Raw genomic sequence first — 27007 nt, 5'->3', positions numbered from 1 at the left:
CCTGAATCTAGCCAATGTAATCGGTAAGTCGCATTTTATATTTAATGCAGGAATGAGGCTCCGGCCAAGGATTATTTCTCATTTAATAAAACTGTAAGCAACCCAGAATGATGTGAGACTGCATAAATGGATTAAAAAATAAATGAAAAACCACTTGTCAACTCATATCTCCTGCATCTTTGCAGAAGACACCTTTGTCACCCAAATCTCTTCCAAAATAAAGTTTGAGAATATATCCTCTTTAGCTCATTACTGAACCAAGGACACCTTTCTAGTGGATCCCAAACTCTCTTACTGACCGATCTGACCAATACAATTCTATTTAATCTAAAATAAGAGTTAATCACAGCATCTCAAATAAGTCTTCCTTGCAGCTATGATTAGCTTTGCTAGAAGAATTCTGGTATTGCAACAGGAAATAATTTAGCAAGAACCTACTTATTTATACTTTCATTGTTTATAATTCAATCCTGACAGGGGCTCAAAGGGACTTCAGTGTCCCACAGCTCTGGCCTATCCAGGGTTAAACTAACCATGGCTTATTCAACTCCTCAGACTTTCCAAGCTTATAAACTATGGGGGGAACCTGAAACTGGACCAAAAAGGTCTTTTTTTTTTCCTACATGGGAGACCAAAAGGTGGGCTGTTTTGTGGCTTCCTTCTTACAAGACCCCTGCAAGGTAAACCCATTCAGGGAGAGACAGAAAGAGAGGTTCAAGTCCACTTGGGGGGTCATTTTTCTCCCCATTTCCTCACACACACACACACCCATATTTTTCCTCACAACTGCTTTGTGAGGTAGGCCAGCCAGGAAAGAAAGGAGGGGGCTGCTCAACCCCCCCGCCTCAAAGTTTATTTTTATCCCCCCCCCCTTCCAGCCCAGCAACAGCCCGGCCGGGTAGGACGGCCAAACCGCCCCGAGGAGGCGTGGAAGGAGAACGCGGTGCCCTCGCCCTCGCCCTCTTCCTCCGCCGTCGACCGGCGCCCTTTCCGGCACCGCCCGCAGCCTCGCAGAGCCGCCATGCAGAAGGTGGAGGTGGACCGGCAGTTCCCGCGCTCCGTGGGCGGCATCCTCAAGGCGGCCCGCATGGTACGTTGAGGCCAGGCGGGGCCTCTGAGCGTGTGCAGAGCGCCTCCCTCGCCAGGCCCTGCGGCCTCTCGGGGACGGAGGGTGGGTTGAGTGGGCGCGTTGAGGTTTGTCCACTATGGTTTCTTCCTCCTCCTTTCCTTTCTTCCTTCTTTTTCTCCCTCTCGGCTCCTTTCCCCTTTTACTCCTCCATCCTTCTTTCTCCTTTCCTTTCTTCTCTCCTCCTTTCCCCCCCTTTCCCTTCTTTTTCCCTCAGCTCCTTTCCCCCTTTTCTCCTCCATCCTTCTTTCTCCTTTCCTTTCTTCTCTCCTCCTTTCCCTCCCTTTCCCTTCTTTTTCCCTCAGCTCCTTTCCCCCTTTTCTCCTTCATCCTTTTTTCTCCTTTCCTTTCTTCTCTCCTCCTTTCCCTCCCTTTCCCCTCTTTCTCCCTCTCAGCTCCTTTCCCCCTTTTCTCCTCCATCCTTTTTCTCCTTTCCTTTCTTCTCTCCTCCTTTCCCTCCCTTTCCCTCTTTCTCCCTCTCCCTCCTTTCCCCTTTTCTCCTCCATCCTTCTTTCTCCTCCTTTCCTCTCCCCTTTTCTCATTTTCCTCAGTTCCTCTTCCCCCTTTCCCCTTTTTCCTTCTCTTTCCTTTCTTCTCTCCTGCCTCCTCCTTTCCCTTTCTCCTCCTCAGCTCCTCTTCCCTTTTTCTCATCCTTCTTTTCTTCCTCTTATCTCTTCCTTTCTTCATCTCATTTTTTCTTTTCCTCTTCATTTCCTTTCTTCTTTCTCCTCCTGTCTCCTTTGCCATCTGACTTCTTTCTCCTTTTCCCCTTCATCTCCTCTGTCTCCTTTCTGCTCCTGCCTCCTTCTCTCCTTTCTCCTCTTCCTGATCTTTTTTCTCCTCCTTTCTCCTTTTCTCTGTTCCTCCTTCTCCTTTTTCTCCTTCTCTTTTTTTTTTCTTCCACCTTCTCCTCCTTCTGTATAACCTATAAATTAAATCCCTCCCAAATAACTTTTAGAGTCACATCAGGGCAATGTCTATCTTTGCATAACATCTGGAACATAGTAGCTGAATTGAATTGTGAAAAATATGCGGGTGTGTGAAATAATACAAACAAAATGCAGCTATTCCCAGTGTTAAACAGTGGGCTCAGGAAATGCGTAATCTTACTGGTTTTTGAAAAAGCATTTGCCTTTGTTTCCCTTTGTTGTTTTTGGCTTTTGTGTATCTTGTTACGAAATAAAATATAAAAAGTAATAAACAGAACAGCGGTTAACCTAATAATGATGTAAAACTGAAGGGAAAAGTAAAAAGGTTTCATACAATATTAATATGTTAGGTTTTACGCTACCTAGAGTCACATTTAGTGACATGAATGGCTGTATAAATTGACTAAATAAATGAAATATAGAATGAGCTCATTCACTTAACATATTCATACATCTAGACTTTACAGAAACATATTGCTCCATTTATTCATTGTAAGACATTTTTTAAAATTCAGTGTCTGACTTTCAGGGCAATGAACCATTCATATTCATTCCTAATCTCTGGGTTCACACACCAGCTCTACCCGAGAAAGAAACTAACCAGGGTCCAACAAGCCATGTTGTTAGGGTTTGTAACTGAATAAGAATACTTGTCATCTCCCTTGATCCATACAGTGGTTGTCCAGGGCCATTTTAAATCTACCCTCCCCAACCAGAAATCTTCTAGGTTCTTTGGACTACAGCAGCCATCTTCCTTAGGCCCAGGAAGAAGAAAAAAAGACTATGGGTAACACATCAGGATAAAGGATAAGTTGTTTCCAAGTATTTTCTGAAGTTCCTACTGTGATGTGAAATGATGATTCTTTCCAGGTGCGCATCTTACATTCTCAAAGCCCAAATTTTTTCCTTTTTCATGCTGTAACTTCGTTCTTTTTCAGTTCTTTAATGTCTCTCTCTTTCTCTCTCCCCACACCCCTTAAAGATTTAACAGTTGCATTTTTCACATTTTAAATTCTAACCTTGACTTGTTTGTGTGTATCTGTGTATATCCAGCTTATCCTTTATGATTCACTGATCAGGCAAACAAGAAAGTGAATTAATTCAATAACCAAATAAAGAATGGAATGCAAACCGAGCCACTATAATACCTCTCAGAAAACTTAACTTCTGTTTCAGGAAGTTGTGCCTTGTTTTGGCTGCTTGTTTTGATCAACGAAATGAAAGTGTGGAGCGCCAAACTCTTGGGTTAAAGTTGCTGCTACCATTTAAGTGTGTTTCATATGGAAACTTGTGTGCAAGACATTCTGTCCTTGTCACATCCTTGGTCTGTTTTAGCTAGAATTCCAAAGAAACATATAGCATTTCTTTTTGTGAAATTCCTTAGCTTTGTGTTTTATTATTTTAATATGTCAAATAGAAAATTTAGCAGTCTGGTGTCTTTGCAGGGTGTCTTGTAAATTACTTATTTCTTCCTTGCAGCTTCTAGCTTTTATGGCAACCATCACTTTTGCTGTTAAAAGATCTCATGAAGCCTTCCTAGCCCTTGTGATCATGGAACTTGTCATTACCTTCTTATTCTATTTACTCTATCTACTGAAGTTGGATGCACAGCTAAAATTCATGTTTTGGCCTTTGGCTGTAAGTATAATTTTTTCACAAACCACTTCTTTGTGTACACATTCTGTAGCTAATGCAAAAACAGATGTCAGATTAGCACTTAATGTATCCAGTCATATTCCTGGAAAAACAAGCTAATTATAGGAAGACTTCCACTGTTTTGTATAGCTTGATCTCTGGATGTAGGAATATATGTATTCTTTTATTTATTTATTCATTCATTCATAACATACTTCTAATGAGTATGCTTCATTTAACATTGTAAAATTACTGGTGTTAGATCTGCTTATGAATTGTGTACCTAATGTTGATAATTCTTAGGATTATATTTACCTGACTAGTTTCACTGAATGAAAAGCATTAATCCACCAGACCATTTCAGATTATAATTCTTCTGTCTTTACAAACCAACATATTTTCTTTTCTAAGTAAGAAGTACTTAGTAAGAAGTAAAAGAAGTCGGAAGTAAAAGTAAAAACACAGAATAAAGCAGTACTGTATTGAAAAATGTGAACAGACTCGATATGGAAAACAGGAGCTTAAATTCCATGAATGATTTATTTTAGGGCAATGCCTAAAACCTGGTTATTCTTCAAAATACATCTACTGTCACCACATGTGATATTATATTTAAGATGCTTTAAATATACTTCTAAATATATTGGCTATCATTTTTTTATTAGCTACAATGATACAGATTTTGTTCAGTGAAAAGCATTTTAGACTTAAAACACTGCTTATCTTCTGTTTGAGGCATTATTTATAAAATGTAACTGGGTGTTACTGCATTAAGCATTTGGTTACTCATCCTTCACTTTTTTAATCATCTCAAGATGACTCAAAATCATTTTTCCATGGAGCTTTAACTTCTGCCCATTACAAAAACCATTCTGTTCAGCAGTTATATTGAAGCTTAGCCAGCAACCAGGTAAAGCTTCACATTTTTAGCCTTTTATAAGCACTCTTTTCTTGGATGTTGCTTTTGTTTTACAAAGCAAAAGAATATTGATGGAATATAAACATTTTTATCAGATATCAGGGGGCTGTGAGTTCGATCCTATGTAGAGGAAGATATTTCTCTCTCTGGGCACAATGAGAATATATATCTGTTGAATATAACTCCACATTGGCAACAGGAAGGGCATCCGGCCAGTAAACACTCAGCTCCATTCAGTTGCCCAAGACTATACCCCGCAAAGGATTATGGGGTCTTTAAAAGAAGATGATGATGATATGCAAACCTGGGATCTAAGTATTCCCATTTCAGCTAACTCCTCCAACAGCTGGTTTAAGGGACTGTATTGTAAATAGGCACTAATTAGTTTAACTATTGTACGATTGTTGACACTTGTATCTGCATTTTATTTCTGACAAGACCTTGTGAGGTTTGCTAGGAATCGCTTGATTGACTCAAGAGAAGAGCCAGACAGCAAAAATGTCTTGGATGTAGAGACAGCATTCTTTGCTTTGTTTTTCAGGATGCTTTCAATTCCTTGGTGGCAGCACTGTTTCTCCTCATTGTCGGCTTGTGTGCAACAATCATAAAGACCATTAAGGAAACATTAATTGGAGGTGTAAGTAAGACATCTGTACTAGCAGTACAGTGTGAAAACTAGCTGGGCCCATCCTGGAAAGTATCTATGGGCAGGTACCCACAGATATCTAGGGGAGGGTATCTGGAGAACAGTTTTTGTCCTTAATGTAGGTGCTGAATCCCAAAAAATGCAAATAAGGACAATATTGAGCTGGAAGTTCATTTCCTACATGTCCTAATACAGGTAGTCCTCGACTTACCTCAGTGCAGTGTCCAGGGGTCATGTGATCACCTTTTGCGACTTTCTGACAAGCAGAGTCCATGGGGAAGCCAGATTCACATAGCAACCGTATCACTAACTTAACAACTGCACTGGTTGACTTAGCAATTGTGGCAAGAAAGGTCGTAACATAGGGGAAAACCTAACAACTGCCTTACTTAGCAACGGAAAATTTGGGCTCTATGATGGTAGCAAATCAAGGCCTACACCTGTAACATAAGATCCTAATTTCTCAACTAGGTCTACAATTTTATTTATCCAATACTTAGACTTATGGAACTCAGTAAGCAGCAAGGAAACCTATTAAATATAACTTTCTCTGCTTGCTAAGCTATCTAGTCTTTGGAAGTTTTTCTCCTGATTTAAAACAAAATAGCAATAGCACTTAGACTTATATACCGCTTTACAGTGCTTGCTTTCCCTTTGCTGAGAACACAATAAAAGGAAGCAAATTTCTAGAATATGAGGTACAAACATTTTTCCAGATTTCTTACCATCTATTTAGAACAGTCACAAAACCAAATTCTGATCTATATAGTAGCCTTTAGATGTTAATGATGATTCTGTGTTTTTCATTTTTGTGTGGAATCTGAACCCTTTTTTCCCCTTTTTTACAGGTATTCTGTTTGATGCTTTGCGTTCTTTGTATAATAGATGCTACTTTAATCCTGAGAAAAGTTACTTTTAATAGGTCATAGTAGGAAGAGATGGTATCCAAAAATAGAATGGCCCACTGAGCCAAATAAATTATATAAAACAGCCATTCCTAATATAACTTTATACAAATATGTTGGACTAGAGTTCCCATCCACAACCAATGCATAAAGCACTTTATTGTGTGCAACTGGGACAAAATACCAGCAGGTCATCAGATTGGGAAAGCTGTTATAATCCATTTTAAAAGCCTGCTTTGCTGTAGGCTCTTTGTCACACTTTCTCTGTACTTCCTAAAAGCTTTAGATTCCAGTTGAGTCAGTCAAGCTTTATTAAATCCTATTGATTTCAAAAGGCAAAATGAAGCACATGTTTTAACCCTATCAAATTACATGTAATTTAAAATCCTTTTCTTGAAAGGCGATGTTATGCTTTTAGTTTAACTGCATCTAGAATTTGACTACTGCGTACTTTGTCAAATTAGTTCCTTTATTTAACAGCATAAACAACCGTTGATAAAAATACTTTCTGTTTTATAAAATAGCTGTTTTTTTTACCATATAACATTAGAAATGATTATAGGGTACATTTTCTTGAATTGGTTTGTATTAAATTTTAATGTTTTTAATTAAAATGGTTTACTTGTGATAATATTAGAGCTCCTAGTATTTATTGTGTGCATTTTCCCTGCTCAAATTTTTTTTAAAAAGCATTAAATCTTTTAACAAAATTCCATCTTAAGAAGCCACCACCATTGACTATGCTATTTGTAATAGCAGAATACTGAGTTCACCCAATATGCTGGGCTAATATGAGGGTGGCTCAGTGACCCACCCACCCCCAGTCCTTCCAGTTAAACATTTAGCCTCTGGCCATTCGTTAGCATGTTGCACAAATGCAGAGACACACAACTTGGCAAATCTTAGCAGAGCACTCAAAAAGAGGAAGTCGGACAGAAAAACCTTTTAGACTATTGTCTGACAGTGCAGAGTAGAAATGTAGCAGTAACCAACATTTTTATTTATTTGTATCCCCATCCTTTATTGGTTTTACAAACAACTCAAGCCAGAGTGCCTATCCAACGTATCTTTTTGCCTTGTATTTTCCCAACAACAACCCTGTGAGGTATCACCACATCATTGGAAATGTAACATAGAGATAGGGACCTATTATCATATGTGGTGGAAATGTATAAAAGCAAAAAAAAAATACTGGTGAAAAATAAAGGCTTGGATATTAAGAGATGGTTAACCAGAAAATAGAGTTCAGACCAAAAACTTTCCTACTGGGAATTATTAATGAGAAATACAGTAATGGAACAATATATTTAATGATACATATAATAACAGCTGCAAGATTGGTGTATGCCCAAAACTGGAAGAATGAAGATACCCCTACAGAAAGTGAAATAATAAAGAAAATACTAGTCTGTGCAGAGATGGACAGATGAACTTTAGAAATCAAAGATGAGACAGAGTATTATGAAGTCTGGAGTAAAATGTATCAATGGCTAGAGTCAAGGAAAAAGAAAGAAAAAAAGTTGACGCTTTACAGGAAAGAAAGTTAAAGTTTTGTAAACCAAAGAGAATAGAATATAATGGACAAATATAAGATGATACAAATGCACGAGTATAAAAGACGGTTGTAAATATGTATATAATTGTAGATAAATGTAGATAAATGTAAATAGAAATAATATGCAGCTAGCATTATACTAATAACATAAGGGGAAAAGGAAATTAACTGTTATGTGTATCTCTATACTATAGCTTGCATGGCCCAAATGATGGCCAAGAAAGTCGCACTGTGTTCAATTGTTTTTAATGTTTATTCAATAAAATTTATATTAAAAAAGCCACCCTGTGAGGTGAGTTGGACTGAGAGGAACTGGCCCAAGGTCACTCAGTTGGCTTTCATGGCTAAGGTGGGACTAGAACTCACGGGCTCCTGCTTTCTAACCTCTGGCACCTTAACCATTAAACCAAACTGATTCTCATGGAATAACATTACATTTTTCTACCTCTAATAAAATTAATGAAGTTCATTGAATAATTTCTTTAGGGCAAAACAACCACCCAATATTTATTGTTTTGGTTCCTAATTCTAACTCAATTTTTGGGTAGCTTACGCTATAAAAAGCAGGTACCCCATTCTTAGCAATAATATTGCAATAAGGTTTTTTGCAGGAGGGGGAATGTCACATTCAGGCACAAAGCTCAACAGTTAGGTGTGCCAAACAAGCCTTAAGACTTGCTTTTCCTTTTCATTCCACACCAACAATGAGAAGATCTGAAGGTTTTTGCTGACATTCCTGGCTTTTTGTGCACCAGGATAAACCAAATAATCCTATAGTTTCTGATACTGACTTAAGATAAACCAGAGATGAGGAATTGTTGGCTTAAAAGGTTTCATGCAAACCACCAAGTCTTCATCTGTGTAAATTCTTCCAAAGAACCAGTCTTCTCTCTTCCTCTACATGCCAATATTTCCCAACTCTGATTTTTTGATAAATTTTTTAAAAAAGGAAAAAAAATAGTTAAAGCCTTTTATGAATTTGTTAAAATGAAAACACCAAACTATGTCCTTGTACTTGTTTTTAACTAATACATAAAATGATTTAAGGCGTGGTAGCATAAATGTTTGGAAATACAGTACATGGAAAAGTGGAACAATATGTGAAAGCAGATCTTTTTTTCAATACAGGCAAACTTAAGGCTTGCAAAATATCAGGTGAATAGTTAAAAAAAAATAGAAATTGCCCATGGTGGTAATATTTCAGAAAAAGAAAGACTGAACATTTTATGGCAAAATGTCAATTTCTGAATCTTAATCAACTTTCTGAAAGTTTCATACGGTAGAAGCAAAAACCAGGACTTATAACTTGATTCTTTTTGCTTTCGGCATTTTTTTTTGCTTGTCTAAACAGGCATCAGTGAAGACAAACTACATTCCTTCAAGCTTACAGCTCCATTTGCCACAAACAATAAAAACCTCTAAAGTAGACTTAAATATATTTCCATGTTATACATCAAACAAGCAAAGGAGTATAAGTTATTCATGTTTATAAACTCATGGATCATTTTATAGCTATACAGGTTATTAAAAAAAAAATTCCTGCTGAAATTACTTCTCCCAAAAATTCTCCAGAAAGCTTGCTTATGTCTTCCACATACAATAGGATAACAACTCGCCAAATTCCTAGTTAAATGTGGGTAGGATTGATAGTGAAATTAGCTCACTTACTTAACCAGGCGAAAATTAATTAAAAGCATTGTAGTCCAGTTTTTTGACATAACTGATCCTCAGTAGTCTTCTGAAGTCTTTCTCTTGACACTTCAGTCTATTGATTTTTGCCTAAATTAATTATCCCCCATAATTAAGTTATACATAAAGCCAACACTATGTCTGCATACATGTTCTAAATCATGATTATTTTGCATAACTTGCAAAAAAGACTAAAGATTTTTCATTCCTTATAATGTCATCCCTGCTTGGTTCCCCTTATTCAATCAACCATCCTCGCCTCTCAAGGTCATGTTCTACAAACCCTACAGACTTTTCTCGGACTTGTCCATCTGTTCAAAGGTGGGACGGCCTCCCTATTAACCATCAAGGGGGAGCCAAATCTGCTTTAAACACAACAGCCCTACCAAGGGCAGTGGACGGAAACTAATCAAGGAGATAAGCCATCTAGAACTAAGGAGAAACTTCCTGACAGAACAATCAATGGAACAGACTTTTGACTGCTTTAAGACTTGTGGATTTCAGCTCCCAGAATTCCTCCTCCAGTCATGTTTGCTCAGGAATTCTGGGAGTTGAAGTCCACAAGTCTTAAACTTGCCAAGTTTGAAGGCCCTTGATCCAGAACAACAAGTTTTGGATGCTCCAACCTGGAGGCTTTTAAGAAGAGAGTGGACAGCCACTTGTCCGAAATGGTATGGGGGCTCCTGCTTGAGCAGGAGGTTGGAGTAGAAGACCCCCGCCTTCCAACTCTGTTGTTCTGGATCAAGGGTCTTCAAACTTGGCAAGTTTAAGTCTTAAAGCTGTCAAGTTTGAGGACGCCTGTTCTAGATCAGCGGTCGCCAACTGGTGGACCATGGCCCACTGGTGGTCCGTGAGAAAATTTTGGTGGTCTGCAGAGAAATGTCACCCCCAGAGCACCCCCCCCCCCAAAGCAATTAATCCAGGCTGCGCAGGAACACAAGGCTGTGCCACCCACATGGCCCTCCCTCCCCGCCCATTCACACCTTACCTGGGAAACTTGCCTGCTAAGTTGTTATTTTTCCTTTTTCCGACCATCAGCAGTTCTTCTGTGCCAGGAGATTTAAATTAGCTAGAAAGCAGGAAATTGTTGGATTTCTTGCTTTCTAGCTAATCTTTAGATCTTCGGCTCTGCTTTTAAGGACTTCTTTAGGACTGAAGCAGTGCCGACTCAACTAGCTGATGGCAGAAACACAGATCTCTAAGTGAATGTCAGCAACTCAATCTGCCTGCCGATTGGCCTGATTTTGGGTAAAAGTTGCTCTTCTTTATAAAAAATTAAATATTTATATAAATATTTATAATATTGACATACAAGCCATGCCCAGCCAGTCATATGACCACCAAGCCACACCTACAAATTAGGCCACGCCCACAGAACCGATTGTCAAGAAATTTGAATCCCACCCAGCCTCTGTGTGTTTGTGTGTGTGAGAGAGGAGGGGGGGGAGAGAGAGGGGGGGGTTAGATCAGATGTCAGCAAGCCACCGTCAGTCAAAATTCATATTAGTGGTCCCCGGGGTTTAAAATTATGAGTTTGGTGGTCCCTGAGGTCCAAAAGGTTGGCGACCCCTGTTCTAGATGATCAAGTTAGAGCAGAGATGGCCAACCTCACCAACTTTTAAGACTTGGGCCAATAGAGATGCTCAGTGATCCAGGTCATGGCTATCCCAAAGATGTTTTTCCAAACGGCAACTGGATTCTCTTGGGGATTTTTTTTTCTCCTTGAAAACGTTTCGCTTCTCATTCAAGAAGCTGCTACCTTTGGGTTTAAGACTTGCCAACTTCCCGTTCTCGGAATTTTGGGAGTCAAAAATCCACAGGTCTAAAGAGTTGTCCAGGTTGGACACCCCCGATTTAGCCAAACCAGCCTGCCTTTCTGCGTTCGTACGCTTAAGAACCTCGTCCCCGAAGCGATTATCACTTTTCCCACGAACGCGAGGCGCGGACTCGACAGAAGAGGGTTGTGTGCGTGGGACTCGCTCGCTGGGACTTTCACACACACCCCCACCGACCGCGACCAGTCCAGCAAAGCAGGTATTCGCGCGGCGAGAGGATCGCGCCTCCCGCGTTCCCCCTCTAGCGCCGCGATCCTGAGCCGGCTGGCCGCGCAAGGGACGCTGCCATCTCTCGGGGCTGGCAGACCCCGCGTTGGATTCACTCAATTCAGGGGCCGGAGGAAGGAGGAGGAGGAGGAGGAGCCGAGATGGTGCCTGCCTCCCTCCCTGCCTGCTTGCCTGCCTCTCCCCCAGCCCCGACCAGGATTGGTGGACCCGCGCGCAAAGATTGTGCGGGTTTGCCTGATTTCCGACCCGTTTCCGTTTTCCTCCTCCGGAAAGCCAGAAAAGAAAAGAAAAGAAAAGAAAAGAGCCGCCCGGGGTTGCATCTTCTTGCAAAGTCGCCGGCGGAGTCGATCCCCTTGCAAGCGAAGCGCTGCAAAAGCATGGAGCGCTGCGAAGGAGAAGACCCCGATCCGGCCGAGGCGCCGGCGGAGACTCGCCTGTTGCTGGCCTTCAAGACGTTCCTGAGCTCCCGCAAAGGGCTGCTACTGCTGGCCCAGGCGGTAAGAGCCCGGGTCTGGGGGTGGGGGAGAGGTCCGGGGAGGGGGGACGGCAAGGGGACCGCCCTCCCCATTGTAAAGTTCAGGCGTGGGGTGGGGAAAGGCAGGCCGAGGGTGGGTGAGCTCATCCCTGGCAACGAAAGGGAGAAGCGAGCCCTGGGCCGGGCGTCGCGTCGCGTTCACACGACTCCTTCTGCAAAACAACCGGGCTTCGAGAGGGGGAGCTCGTGACCCACGCGGACGATGCCCGAGGCGGGTCTCTGCCAAAGCGGGAACGATTTGCAAAAAGGGGTCGCTTCCTTGGAAAGGAACCGGGGAGAAGAAAGGTAGACCTGCCACGCCCCCACCCCTCCCCCAGCGGAGCCCCTTACGTGTTATACAGGCCCGCGAGAGAAAGCGGTGACGGCGTTCCCACGACACGTTGAGCTGCCGTTCTAGCAGCAGCACGCTTATGCCTCTGTGATCCTAAATTAATCAGGGTTAACTGTATCAAAGCACCCCAAGGGGTGTATTTCTTAAGGTGTAGGGGAAGCAGCAACGTCTGGAGTCCGCAGACTATCCAGGTGAGCTCTGGAGGAGCAGGATGATGGATTAAGTCAATCCCATGAAAGAGGGGAAACCTTGACCACAGTCTGTGAGAAACACTGCAGGAAAATTTATTGATAGACGTTCAGAAGGCTCCGCCAATCTCATTGTACACATGTTGTACTCCTGACAATAAAGGTAATAATAGTAATATAGAAACTTTTACCATACTAGTTTTACATTTTCCTAATCCCTAGTTTGCTTGACTATAGTTCGTTGGAAAAAGTGTTGAGTTTGCACAACAGACAAAGCAGAACACATTATGCCAAGTATGACATCATTGGTGTCAGTTGTAAATCCCGTAATGTAAGATTTCTGCAGCTTGCCCTAAACCTCTTCAGACGTGACAACCAACAGGGTTGTGAATGTGGCTTGCTAAAGCAAAATACGGTTAACAGATGTCCAAAGGTGCTTTTCCGAAAACTTCCTTTGTTTTTATTTGAAGGCATTTCACTTCTCATCCAAGAAGCTTTATTACTTCTGGCCAGAAGCTTCTTGGATGAGGAGCAAAATGGCTTCAAGAACCTTTGAGACAACCAGGACCTGCATGACAGAATCTCCATGGACCACAGATTAAGGGTAGGGTAGGGTAGGGTAGGGTAGGGTAGAGTAGAGTAGAGTAGAGTAGAGTAGAGTAGAGTAGAGTAGAGTAGAGTAGAATAGAATAGAATAGAATAGAATAGAATAGAATAGAATAGAATAGAATTCTTTATTGGCCAAGTGTGGTTGGACACACAAGGAATTTGTCTTGATGTAAATACTCTCAGTATACGTAAAAGAAAAGATACATTCGTCATGAATCATAAGGTACAACACTTAATGATAGTCACAGGGTACAATAAGCAATCGAATCATACTAGGAAACAGTCAATATGAATCGTAAGGATTCAAGCGACAAAGTTACAGCCATACAGTCACAAGTGGGAGGGGTTGGGTGATAAGGAGTGATGAGAAGATCAAGAGTAATTAGTAAATTACTGTTAGTAATTTGTAAACAGTTGAACAGTGTTGAAGAAATTATTTGTTTAGGCAGAGTGATGGTGTCTGGGGAAAAACTGTCCTTGTCTCTAGTTGTTCTGGTGTGCAGGGCTCTATAGCATCATTTTGAGGGAAGGAGTTGAAACAGTTTATGTCCAGGATGTGAGGGGTCTGTAAATATTTTCACAGCCCTCTTTTAGACTTGTGCAGTCAAACAGCTGAATCTAGCCATACTAGGAAAGATGATGGGATTAACAAGAGCACAGCTTTTAACCTCCTATCGACCTTAAGTGGGCCAGAAAAATCAGGAATATCTCTACAAAGAACAATGGTGAGTAAATAAATCAATCAATCAAAAAAAGTCACTAGCCCTTCCCCTCCAGCCTAAGAAAATTCACCTTTGTTCTTCTGTACCTGATTCTAAGATTCTGTGCTGATTAGGACAGGGAATCCTGGACTTAGAATTGCAGTTCAGATCAGGGTTTTGTTGCTAAGCAAGGCAATTTTTAAGTGAGTTGATTTTGTGATCTTTTTTTTTTTTTTGGCCACGGTTGTTAAGCGAATCACTGCAGATGTTAAACGAATCCAGCTTTCCCCATTGACTCTGCTTCTCAGAAGCTGGCTGGGAAGGCCACAAACAGTGGTCGCATGACACTTGCAACCGTTGCAAAAATACATGCCAGTTGCCAAGCGCTTGAATTTTGATCTCGGGGCCAGGAGGATGCTACTAAGTGCAAGGATAAGCTGCTTTTTTTTTTTTTCATTTGTAACTTTGGACAGTCGCTAAACGAAGGGTTGTAAGTCGAGACTAGCTGGATTTGCCAAAATCTGACAAATTCCCATTAGCATTTATTGTTTCATCTTTTTTATCCTGCTTGCTCTCGAGGAGTTGAAGAAGGTAGGAACGCTCCCAGAGGTGGTGAATTCAGCAGGTTCCGACTGGTTCTGAAGAACCAGTAGCGGGAATTTTGAGTAGTTTGGAGAACCGGCAAATCCCACCTCTGACTGGCCCTGCCCCCATCTAGTCTCCGCCTCCCAAATCTCAGCTGATTGGCTGGGTCTTCTTTGGTTGCCCTGCACAGGAGAACGGAGCTGGAAAGCAGGTTAGTGGGGTGGGGAGGGAAGGGGAATTTTGCAGTAACCTTCCCCTGTCAAGCCCACCAAGCCATGCCCACCACACCCACAGAACCGGTAGTAAAAAAAATTGAATCCCACCATTGAACACCCCCATTTTATCAGCCCAGCAGCCCCCGTGGATCGGAAGGCAGACCGGGAAAACTCGAACTCCTATCCAAGCCTGAACCTGTTCAATGGCTACATGGTAGAGAATTTGTGTCTGCAGGAGCTGTGAATCTCCTCTTTTCTTTTCTTTTTTTCAAAAAACTCTTGTTTGCTCTCTGTAGCAACTCATCAGTAGAAACTACTCCCACCTAGGAGGAAGAGAAAGAGTTGAATAAGAATTTTCACGGAGGACCGTTTTCCGTCACTAGGTAACCTGAATATCTATGGAGATTCTCAGTCCTCCAGGTCATGGTTGTGCCAAAGGTGCTTTTTTTCAAAAGGCAAACTGAATTTTCCTGGTTTTTCCTTGAAGACATTTCGCTTCTCATCCAAGAAGCTTCTTCAGTTCTCAGACTAGATAATCTTGAGCATTCTTCGTTTGTTCCCTCGCAGGAACGAAGTCTGTCTTTGAGTCAGACATGCTAGAGAAGAAATCATTTGCAAAATCCAGGCTTTGGGACTGTCCTCAGCTGAACAACCAAGAAATCCATACTAGCTGGGCATTTCGGGGTTGTAGTTCCCCAATTCCATTAGAACAAGGGTCCCCAAACTTGGCAACTTTAAGACTCGCGGATTTCAACTTCAACAGAATTCCTGAGCTAACATGACTGCAGGAGGAATTCTGGGACTCGAAGTCCCACAGGCCTTAAAACTTCCCTACCCAATTGCTTATAAGTATTTTTTTTTTAAATTCTAGTGAACCTCTTTCAGATTTGCTTGCTCTTTAGGTTTGTCCGTATTGCCAAGAAAATGTGGCCATTGTAGATATGGGTCATCTTGCCACATTCGCTTTGGGCAGGACAGCAAAGTCCTTCCAAGCCGTAGCAAGCCAATAAAGTTGCGGTAATTTGATTGCACCGCTCTGCCTTCCCGAGTGGGGATTAGAAATGACAATAGTGTAGCTAGGACAATTTTTCTCACCTTGGCAACTTTTAAGAAGTGTGGACTTCAACTCACAGAATTCCCCAGCCGGCTAATGAATTAAAATACCAAATGAAGATCACGTGGGAAATAAGGAAAGAAAAACCAATGCATAGGTATAATATAGATGATACCTGGCTCAACTGTAATAACTGTGAGAAGGATCTTGGAATCCTAGTGAATAACCACTTAAATAGGAGCCAGGACACAGAGTTGCAGCTGCCAAAAAAGCCAACACAGTTCTAGGCTGCATTAACAGAGGGATAGAATCAAGATCACATGTAGTGTTAGTTCTACTTTATAATGCCTTAGGAAGGCCGCGCTTGACATACTGCATCCAATTTTGGTCACCCCCATGTGAAAAAGATGTTGAGACTCTAGAAAGAGTGCGGAGAAGAGCAACGGTGATTATTAGGGGACTGGAGGCTGAAACATGAAGAATGGTTGCAGGAACTGGGTATGTCTAGTCTAATGAAAAGAAGGACAAGGGGTGACATAATAGCAGTCTTCCAATATCTCAGGGGCTGCCACAAAGAAGAGGGGGGGGGGTCAAGCTATTCTCCAAAGCTGTGCTCTCCAACCGGTGGGCCGGGGACCACTGGTGGTCCACGAGAAAATTTTGGTGGTCCGCAGAGAAACGTCCCCCCTCAAAGCAATTAATCCAGGCTGCACAGGAACACAAGGCTGCGCCACCTACACGGCCCACAGGACCACAAGGCTTGTGTCGCTTGCATTGCGAACAACACGAGGAAGTGAGGGGAGGGGGGAAAGGGCAGAGGGGGGGCAACTTGCTCCACTCGCCCTACGTGCCTCGCCTGGCTACTGGGCTGCTTCTTTCCGCTTCTTTCTTCTTCTGCTTTTGGCTGCACGCAAGGAAAGCAGCAAAAGTCTTTCTTTCTCTCCCCCAAACTCCGCCAGAAATGAGTCTTTGGGACCCTGCAAGGCTTCCTGCTCCAAGAGGCTGTGCCTGCAAAGACTCATTTCTGGCGGAGTTTGGGGAGAGAAATAAAGACTTTGGCTGCTTCTGCTGCTTTCCTTGCATGAAGCCAAAAGTCTCTCTCTCTCTCTCTCTCCCCCTGAAAACGGAGCTGGAGACGGTATCCTGCGATCCCAAATAAAGAATGATTGATCATTAGGAAAACAGGGTGGGGAACTTTCCTGCAGATTGTTTTTTGGGATTTTCCCAGGGTCTCACGGGATTTAAAATTAGGAGTTTGGTGGTCCCTGAGGTCCAAAACGTTGGCGACCCTGGCTCCAAAGCACCCGAATGCAGGACAAGAAGCCATGGATGGAAACTAATCAAGGAGAGAAGCAACTTAGAACGAAGGAGAAATTTCCTGACAGTTAGAACAATTAATCAGTGGAACAACTTGCCTCCAGAGGTTGTGAATGCCCCAACACTGGCAGTTTTTAAGAAGAGATTGGATAACCATCTGTCTGAAGTGGTGTAGGGTTTCCTGCCTAAGAAGGGGGTTGGACTGGAAGACCTCTAAGGTCCCTTCCAACTCTGTTATTCCATTCTAAGCTGGGCTTCACTGCAGGGTTATCAGCAGTCCCTTCAAGGGTTTCCCCAGAGATAAATCTCTGCCAAAAAATGTTGGTGAGTGTGGGTGTGTACACATGTATATTGTAAAGGGGCAGCTGTTTCTTTGCAGCTATGTTTGAAGTTCACCATCCTCCATTTTTAGCGGTTCATACTACTTACAAAGACTTCCTGGATTTAAAAAAAAAAAAAGATACAGGAACTGCTGGGTTTCTTGGAAATTGTTCTGCCTTTTCGAGTTCTTATTTCACAGCTGGCTGAAATTTGCAATAGTTTGCACCAGTTCCCTTTGCAGAAACGAAAGGAATAGGAAGTGGTGTCCACCAACCCCCAGAGAGAGATGAATTGTTTTGAAGAGTCTTAATTTAAAGAAAGATTAAACAGAGCTGGCAGGCAGCAAAGCTCAATGCAACTTCCCGCACTGCCTTCTATGTCCTTGGGATTTCCAATAAAGTCTTTTGAACAAGTAAAAACAATCTGGGTGGAGGCCCATGGTTTATTTAGAAAGGGGTCTGTCTCCTGTCCTCTCCCCCCTCCAGGCAAAATTAACCCTAAGCCTCAACTTACAACCGTTCGTTTAGTGACCGTTTGAAGTTACAGCAACACTCAAAAAAAAGTGACTTACGGTCATGTTTCACACTTATGACCATTGCAGCATCCCCATGGGCACACGATCAACATTGAGACACTTGGCAACGGGCTCCTATCTAAGACGGTTGCAATGTGCCAAAGTCGCATGATCCCCTTTTGCGACCTTGTGACAAGCAAAGACAATGGGGGAAACCCGAATTCACTTAACAGCCGGATTACTAATTTAAGAACTGCAGTGATTCACTTAGCGAATGTGGCGAGGAAGACTCATTTAACAACATAGATGATAGATTAGATAGATAGATAGATAGATAGATAGATAGATAGATAGATAGATAGATTAGATAGATAGATAGATAGATAGATAGATAGATAGATAGATAGATAGATAGATAGATAGATAGATAGATAGATAGATAGATAGATAGATAGATAGATAGATAGATTGACTGACTGACTGACTGACTGACTGACTGACTGACTGACCAGGCCCACCCCCTCTTCATCCTAAGGCACACAGGGAGGAACGGAGAAGGAAGCAACATGAGTTGTGTGGCTTACGGGGGAGGAAAGGGCCCTGATTCCTTTCACAAGGCACACCTGGGGATGGAGTTTAAAGGAGAGGCAGTTGGGAGGGGTTGTTTGTCGGGAACAAACACTGAATTCATCTAGTGTTGTGAGTTTTAGACTGCATTCCTGGCATTCCTCATCTGTGTGAATTATTGCTGTGCTTCTGTGTGCTTATCTTGCCTTGCTGGAATTATTGGACTCATTACCTTGTCTTGCTGGAGTGATTGCAGTCATTCTGCTTACAGTGTTTGGACTGGAGCATCAGCAGCCAGAGTCTGTTGTAGGTTCGTGGGAGAGCTTTGCTCCAGGCTGGAGAGTTAAAGGGACATTGGGGGCAAAGTTGGAACAAATAAAAGGACTCTTACCTATTGCCTGGCTGTGTTGCCTTCGTGCCATTCCCCGGGTCATCAGACTGAGTGGACTCCCAACAGATCTTCTGCAGCTCATGGGTAACACCTACACTCTCCGTTTTTGTGTCCTTCAGGCTCTCTCCTTTATCATCTTCATCTGCTACATTGCTTCGACAGCTACACCTTTCATGATGGTGCCGTTACTGACATTTCTACTTGCTTCGTGCTTTTTCGTTTCCTATTCCCTAAAGCTGAATGAGAAGTTCCGAGGCATCTATTGGCTTTTGGCGGTAAGTAGCTGAATTGCGGGCGGAGGGGGTGTTTAATTTATGACGTGGTTTGCAGGTGGGCAGGTGAGTTGGTTTCGCAGGGGAGAAAGGAGGCTGAATGGTATCGTTTCAAAGCAGGTTGAGGTGGTGTTTCCATCACCTCCAGACAACCTAATGATGGGTAGGGGGAAGGGGTGATTGGTACTTTCATGTTGTTACTACCCTTGAGAGTTACTTCTGGAAGTACTCATGCCTGGCATCAGATGCAGGTTGTCCTTGACTTAGGATCATAATTGAGCCCAGAATGACAGCTGTAAATTGTGTTGGTGATTAAGTAGATCACTATCTGACCATGCTCAATGTTACATCGGGGTTTTTTTGGAAGCAATTATTAAGTGACTCCTCACACCCATTAAGTGAGCACCATGATCATTATGAGCTGTGAGCCGTAGTAGCGCAGTGGTTAGAGTGCAGTACTGCAGGCTCCTTCTGCTGACTGACGGCTACCTGCAATTTGGCACTTCAAATCCCACCAGGCTCAAGGTTGACTCAGCCTTCCATCCTTCCGAGGTGGGTAACATGAGGACCCAGATTGTTGGGGGCAATAGGCTGACTCTATAAACTGCTTAGAGAGGGCTGTAAAGCACTGTAAAGCGGTATATAAACTAAGTGCTATTGCTATTGCCCTTCCTTCATTCCTTCCTCCCTCCCTTCCTTTCCTTGGTGACTGAGGGGTTAGAATTCAGTATTGCAGGCTAACTGCCAACTGCCGGCAGTTCAATCCTGACAGGCTCAAGGGTGACTCAGCCTTCCATCCTTCCGAGGTGGATAAAATGAGGACTCAAGATTGTCGGGGGTAATATACTGACTCTAAACCGCTGAGAGAGGGCTGTAAAGCACTGTGAAGCGGTATAAAAGTCTTAAGTGCTATTAAGCAAATCCATTCTCCACAATGGATGCTTTTTGCAAGAAATAAATGCCAGTTTCCAAGGAAAAGAAAATAGCAATAGCACTAAGCACTTTTATATTTATATTTACTTATATATTTATTTATTTTGTTTATTTATTTATTTTGTCAAAAGATTACAATACAATAGAAATAAGAATAAACATAAGTTTAAATATAAGAAATAAGAACCAATAATTGAGGACAATAGGACAGGGATGGTAGGCACAATTGTGCACTTATGCACGCTCCTTACAGACCACTTAGGAATGGGGTGAGGTCAATTGAGGTTAATTTGAGAGTAAAGGAGTGGGGGTTTGAACAGGTGACAACAGAATCAGGTAGGGAGTTCCAGACATTGACCATTGTTGCTGAAATCGTACTTCCTGCAATCGAGTTTGGAGTGGTTTACATAAAGTTTATATCTGTTGTGTGCTCTTGTGTTGTGGTTAAAGCTGAATATTCATTAACTGGTAAGACATTGTAACGTATCATTTTATGTACTATGCTTAAGTCCAATTTTAGCCGGCGTAGTTCAACGTTGTCTAAGCCTAGAATCTCAAGTCTGGTGGTATAGAGTATATACCACTCCACAGTGGTCCACAGCCCTTTCTAAGCAGTTTAGAGTCAGCCTCTTGCCCCCAATAATCTGGGTCCTCATTTTACCAACCTCAGAAGGATAAAAGGCCGAGTCAACCTTGAGCCGGTCAGAAATCATAAATCAAGGTTATGTGATCATGGGACACTACAAATGGCTGTAAATGTGAGCCAGTTGCTAAGCCCCCCCCCCCCAATATGATCGCGTAATTGTGGTGGGGCGAGTGGCCATTGGAACTTCAAATCCAGTTCGTACGTAACCTTGGGAAGTCCGTCCTAACTTTAGACAGCCATTAAGCAACCAGACATAAGTCAAGGACTAGCTGTATTCAGTTGCATTCCACCTGTGGCTTTTGAGCAAGCTACCTTTGAAACCTGCTTTCTGAATGACGGGCAGCCTGGACTGAGGGTGAAGCTGGTTGCGATATTGCATCTCAGTCAGATCTTGAGGAAAATAATTGCTTTAAGAGTTTCCTTGTTCTTGCACGGTTGACCACCAGGAGATGCTGGCCTTCCAGGAAGACTCCACTTTGCAAAGCAAAACAGAGAGAAAAACACACAGCACTGCCACGGAGTTTTGGTTCCACCCCTTTTGTTTATTATTTTCCATCAGCCGTCTAATTTACGGTCCAAAGACTGCCGTGCCGTAACCCAGATACCTAATAATAACGGAGGTGTTAACCTAGCTGAACTCTGTAATTCAGATGCCAGTGGTTGTCATCCCCACTAGAAAAAATAAAGCAGATTTTCTGCAGGCTGTGTACATTTGCTTGTCTTCCTTGTGCCAGGAAAAGAAAAAGGGAAATAAATTGTCTGCAAATATGCAGATTGTATTAGCATATTTCGGCGGTCTCTTTTTGGCCCTTAAAGGCTCTGCAGCCCCTGATGGCAGATCTGATTCCTGTTGGTTCAAGGAATAGATAAGTTTTATGCTGTGCCCCCAGCATAAAATCATTGCCGCGCCATCTCGTAATTGCTGGGCACATGACACTCAACAATTAAAGAAGACTCTTATAAAACTTCTCCCAACAAGGAGCAAGGATCTTCATCAGATCCTGCTAGCTGGAAGGGTTTGTCAGGAATTGTGATCTTGACACATCTAAAGCACACCAGGTTGGAAAAGGCTGGCCAGGAGCAGAATTAGGATTGGGGAGCACCAAATATGACGGAACAGCTGCCAGGATCCCTAATATTGGACCACAACTGGCTCAATCTGGTGAAAACTGTAGTTCAAGCAAACAAGGGAAGGGCCGTAGATTTCCTTCCGAAATTATATCCTAAGGCAACTCTGCATATATACCTTTTTATTTACCTTGTTAATAATCTTCTCTCTGACTACATTGGTTTTGCAGGATTTTTTATGTGGAATTATTGCTGCTATTATATATTTTGCCATCTCCATTGCTGCCGTTTCAAAGTATACGGACACCGCATCGAAGGCAGCCGGGGTAAGTTTCTGTTTAACAAAACTTGCACACAATATTTTCTCTCCCAGCAGAGTTAATTTCACAAACCTGTTTGGTTTTTTGTTTTTTTTGGCGAGTGTAATTCTGTCTAAACCTATCTATTGTTGCTCTTCACCCTTCATTGCTCAATTTGGGTGGTCATTTTGAGGAGAAAGAATTCATAAATTCCTTTAGCTATGATTTCCCCATACATTCTAATGGAGTAGCTCTTCCATTTATATCAGTGGAAATTATTATTATTTTTTTTAAAGAAATACTTTTTTCAACTCATTGGTTCATGAAGGAAATATGGGAAGAGAATTGGGAAGATTCTTTCTTCTCTAATCATATGCCTCTCTTCTCCAAAAGCTCTCCCAGATTGAAGTAAAGCATTCTAAAAAGCTTCCATTAACACCAATGAAGCTTTCTTTAAAAATCCAAATATTTCAAAAAGCTGGAATTACAGATGCAAAAGAGCTCATAAAGAAGGATAAACTTGTATGACAATTCACACAAACACGTACCACGTTTGAAAAAGCAGCACATTTTCCCTTTACTTTCTAATCTGTTCTATATGTATTTATGACTGATACCCCTTTTCTGATCTAGGGTGGAGTCAAGGTGTTATTCTCATCCCTTATTCTCAAGATTGCTCTTACTCTAGGGATCCAACTTTAATTTGACCAGATGTCATTACAAAAAGTTGCCAGATACTATCCATAGGAAAACTATAAACCAAGGGTCTTCAAACTTGGCAACTTTAAGACTTGTGAAATTCAACTCCCAGAATTCCTGAGCTAACGTGAATAGAGGAGGAATTCTGGGTGTTGAAGTCCATAAGTCTGTACGCGGTCAAGTTTGAAGACCCCTGGTATATAAACCATTGAATGCATTCATTATAATGAAAATGAAAAGAAGGACTAGGAGAGATAGGATGATAGCGGTCCAGTATTTGATGAGTTGCCACAAAGAAGAGGGCGTTAACTCTCCAAAGCACCAGAAGGCAAGACAAGAAACAATTGAGGAGAGAATCAAGGAGAGAAGCAACCTAGAACTAAGGAGAAAGTTCTTGACAGAACAATTAATCAGTGGAACAACTTGCTTCTAGAGGTTGTGGGTATTCCAAGACTGGAAGAGTCTCTTTTAAGAAGAGATTGGTCAACCATTCATCTGAAATGATGTAGGGTTTGCTGCCTGAGCACGGAGTTGGACTAGAAGATCTCCAAGGTCCCATATTCTGTTCTCCTGTATTCTTTATTTTGGCTGTATGAGTTGAAGACGAGGGTGGTTAAGACTAAAAATGGAGACACGGGCATGTGGGCTGAATTCTGTTATTTCTACCCATTATCGCTCTTTTCCCTTTTTTTCCCCTCTCCATATTTTAAAAACTCATCCTTTCTGTATTTCCTCTATCTCGACCTTCAGGTATTTGGGTTTATCACCACCATCGTCTACTGTGCCTACGTCTATTTCACATTTAATGACCTGGCAACGTTTCTAAAACAAGAAGATTCCACCGAAGCCCCCAAATCACAGAAGTCAGAAAGTAGGTTTAAACTGTTCTTGCATTGCTATCCAAACACACTTGCTATTTAGAGTTTCACTGCAATCTTGCTACCTAATGATGCAGGGGAATTCTAGGAGTTGAAGTCCACACATTTTAAAGTTGCCAAGTTTGAAAAATACCGCTCTAGTTTAAGGTAAATGAAAAACTACAGTTCATATGGTTACTTCCCGTTTATCGGTTGTCCTCTACAATTGTATTTTTTAAAAGTTCATTCTCTATTTTTAGTATGAAAGTTCACATTCATTTTTTTCCCCCAGATGACTCAGATTCAGATTCTGACTGATGAATGGCAGAACCTTGATGGGAAATGAGGAAGACGTAATGAGGAAAAGGAAAAAGAGAAAAAGCAGAGGAAAGATTAATGTTTTGAGTATTTTAACCTTTTTCAGTGAACTTGAATATTTTAACCTTTTTCAGTGAACTTTACAGATTGTTGTTACTACAACTGGGATCACCAAAATCATGCTGGGAATATTATTGTGTATAATTTACACAAGGAAACCTGACCTGCTGCTGTCTGAAGCTCATTCATTGCGGTAGATTTTTCTGGCCAAACCTTTTATGAACAGACTCCTTATGTTACCCTGGGTGTATAAAGAAGTCATTAGCATCTTGCAACATGGAGTTTCTTCTGTAGTAGACATAATATCAAGCTTTAACCTTTTTTCCCCCCTACTTATTCCATGGTTTTTGTTCTTGAGTTCGGAAGACAATAGCTTATTGGTTAGAAGGGGCTTGATTTTAAAACTTAGATTGAATTTAAACTCAGGACAAATTCAGCAATAATGAAAATAAACTTAAATCCCTAATGAATAAAGCCAAAATAAGATGATTCCGTAAAATCATGTCAGATATTCAGTAATTGCATACCTAGACATACCAAAGAAGTGTGATGAAGGTGTTCCTTCTCATAACTTTTGTGATTGCCTACCTAGCCAGCCTACCTAACTTCATGAAACCAGAGGTACAGAAGCAGAGCATGGATGGTGATCACCCAGTGCTTAGGCTTTCGATAGCCAAACCAGCCAATCAAATCTTTATTACAGTCATATATCAGCACAAGAAGGGTGAAATACAAACAATAATTTGATAGACAGTAGATAGATGATGGATGGATGGAGAGGCAGAGATTACAGTTTAAAAAAATAACTAAAAATATTTTTTATATATTTAGTTTTTAAAAACTGTTTATTGACTGTATTCTGGCCTATGACCATAATAAAGATTTGATTTGATTTGATTGATAGCTCCACCAGTAATTGTGAGTTGTGAGCTATAGAAAACTATGCAAGATATAGTGGTCTTTTTTTTTTTAGATGTTCTCTTGATCGAAAACTAGGATGACTGAAAAGAATCCCAGTATAATGTGAACCAGGCATGCAATTCCTTCTGCTTCTGGTTTTTTTTTCCCCTCCCATATACCAGTCCTTGCTTAAGGACTGCCCTGTTTAGCAATGGTTCTAAGTTACGATGCTGCTGAAAAAGTACCTTTACAACTGGTCCTCACACTTAATGCCCATTGCAGCATCCCTGCAGTTTTGTGATTGCCGTTTGTGTGTGCTTTGCAACCTGCAAGCGTTTACGACCATCGCAGCGTCCTGCAGCCAACACAATCATTTATCCCCTTCACAACCAGCTGTGGACGAGCATGGAGAAGCTGTCAGTCAAAAAGCCCAAGTCATGGTCACTTGAAGTCTCGCTTAAGGACCTGGGGTGACTCAATAACCACAGCAGAAGTGAGGGCGCGTAAGTCTGTTTTAGTGACATATCTCCCATAACAACTGCAATCCTTAGCAAGTTGCCAGCCCAAACAGTGATAACAAGGACTACCTATAATGAAGGAAACGGTGATGCAATACATCTTTACACAATATTTAATATGCTTAGTACCAATTTGTATTAGTTTTGTAGGGAAGGTCAGTTATCAAGACAAAGCAAACATGTCTTTTCTTTTGATAAATCCTACAGGCAGGTCCTAGCAATAAGAGAAGGAAGGACCCAGCAGGCTGGTTTCTGAACTGGGTTAACACAACAGTTTAGCTATATTCTGATTCATGCTTCTCTGGAATTCCCCCAAGGAGCATTTTACCGTCTTTGCTTCTTTTTATATAGTCATTTGCATGTGGTTTAGTCTGTGATTTTTTTTCTCAATTGAAGGAACTCTAGTGCGCGTGTCAAATGGAACAAGGAAGGCATTTTGGAATTGTAGGAGTAAATCTATGTCAATATTTCATTTTAAAGTGTTCACTAGCTTTAATATTATTTAAATATCTGCACTATCTGGAAAGATATGGGTATTTCCGATGTAAGAACAATCATAATGGCCTATTCTTGGCTACCTTAATGACTTTTCTGTTAATCATCTCTTTCAGGGAAACCATTCAGGTTTTTTTCTTGTTTGAAATAATCTTTGCATTACAGATTTCAGACAAATTTTGGTCTGTAATTCAAATCCCTTAGTAACAACAGGATTCAAAACCTCACTAATATGCAAAGTTGCAGAGGAAAAATAATTTTTGATCAGTTGATCAAAAACCTTTCCCAAGAACTAATGTTTGATTATAAAATTTGAACTTTCCAGGAATGGATAAAGGTTATGCAGTATTTCACTGGCAGGCACGTAGCGTTGATGTACCTGTGGAAATAAGTGCTAACAGAATCATAAAAATGAAGGCTATGAAGTCATAATTTACTTGTCTGATTCTTAAACGTTATCTCTGGAATGTAATTTTACCTGTACAAATTTACTTCCGGAATTTGTACCCTGGTTATGGATGCTTGATTTAAGATTAGGGTAATCTCAGGTTATGCCTAAAATAATAAATTTGAAAACAGCCTTAAAGTATAGGTATCCAGAAGTCACTTCAGTTGCAGCACACAAAATGACCAGTTCAGTTCCATTGTATTAACTTTTATGATTTAGACAGACATGCTGCTGCTTATAGACGGATTGAGAAATGGATTCATGGTTTGATTGTGTGTATCTTATGCTATCTGAATTTTGTAATCTTTTGATACTATGTTAGCCTGTTTTTACTGTGAGTGTATTTTATAAAAAGAAAGGTACTTCTGCCTCGAGTAATTTACTTACACGTGCAATTGAATCCTCAAGGTAGCCACATCAAGGGAAATTTGATGGGTGTTGGCAAAGTAATGGCTTAGCTTTTTTATTTAAAACGAAAGTTCATATTAGGCACTTTTAAATATAGAGAAATTGCTAACACTAGAAAGGGTTGCAGTAAACAATTATTTATACATTAGGGCTGAGAAATTCATTCAGAGGACACTCCTCTCAACCTTGAACATCAAAGTCTCCACTGACCAACGCAAATGATACAGGTAATCTTTGACTTATGACACGGTCCTTAAAAGGTATTTGTGACCCACTTCCAAAATTACAATG

At 41.4% G+C, this 27007-nt stretch overlaps 2 protein-coding genes and 1 long non-coding RNA gene across 3 annotated transcripts in view; all 3 read left to right on the top strand.

The window, feature by feature from the left end:
• The window catches only part of LOC148129833 (uncharacterized), a 304663-nt gene that overhangs the window by 2598 nt on the left and 275058 nt on the right, over positions 1–27007 (top strand). The gene's annotated exons all lie outside the window — the stretch shown is intronic.
• CKLF (chemokine like factor) lies at positions 926–6791 on the top strand. The gene is made up of 4 exons (XM_026672048.2): positions 926–1090; positions 3535–3693; positions 5151–5246; positions 6104–6791. The coding sequence occupies exons 1-4, from the start codon at positions 1022–1024 to the stop codon at positions 6182–6184; spliced, it is 405 nt and encodes a 134-aa protein (XP_026527833.2). The 5' UTR covers positions 926–1021; the 3' UTR covers positions 6185–6791.
• CMTM3 (CKLF like MARVEL transmembrane domain containing 3) lies at positions 11539–26674 on the top strand. The gene is made up of 5 exons (XM_026672039.2): positions 11539–11964; positions 18915–19070; positions 21945–22040; positions 23463–23583; positions 23862–26674. Exons 1-5 carry the CDS (start codon positions 11608–11610, stop codon positions 23885–23887), a joined length of 756 nt encoding a protein of 251 aa, XP_026527824.2. The 5' UTR covers positions 11539–11607; the 3' UTR covers positions 23888–26674.

The sequence above is a fragment of the Notechis scutatus genome, chromosome 9 (assembly GCF_049901735.1).
Source record: "Notechis scutatus isolate UNSWTSFEM ecotype Mainland chromosome 9, rNotScu1.2, whole genome shotgun sequence".
In the NCBI taxonomy this organism is placed as follows: Eukaryota; Metazoa; Chordata; class Lepidosauria; order Squamata; family Elapidae; genus Notechis; species Notechis scutatus.
This window is presented reverse-complemented; position numbering and strand designations above follow the sequence as displayed.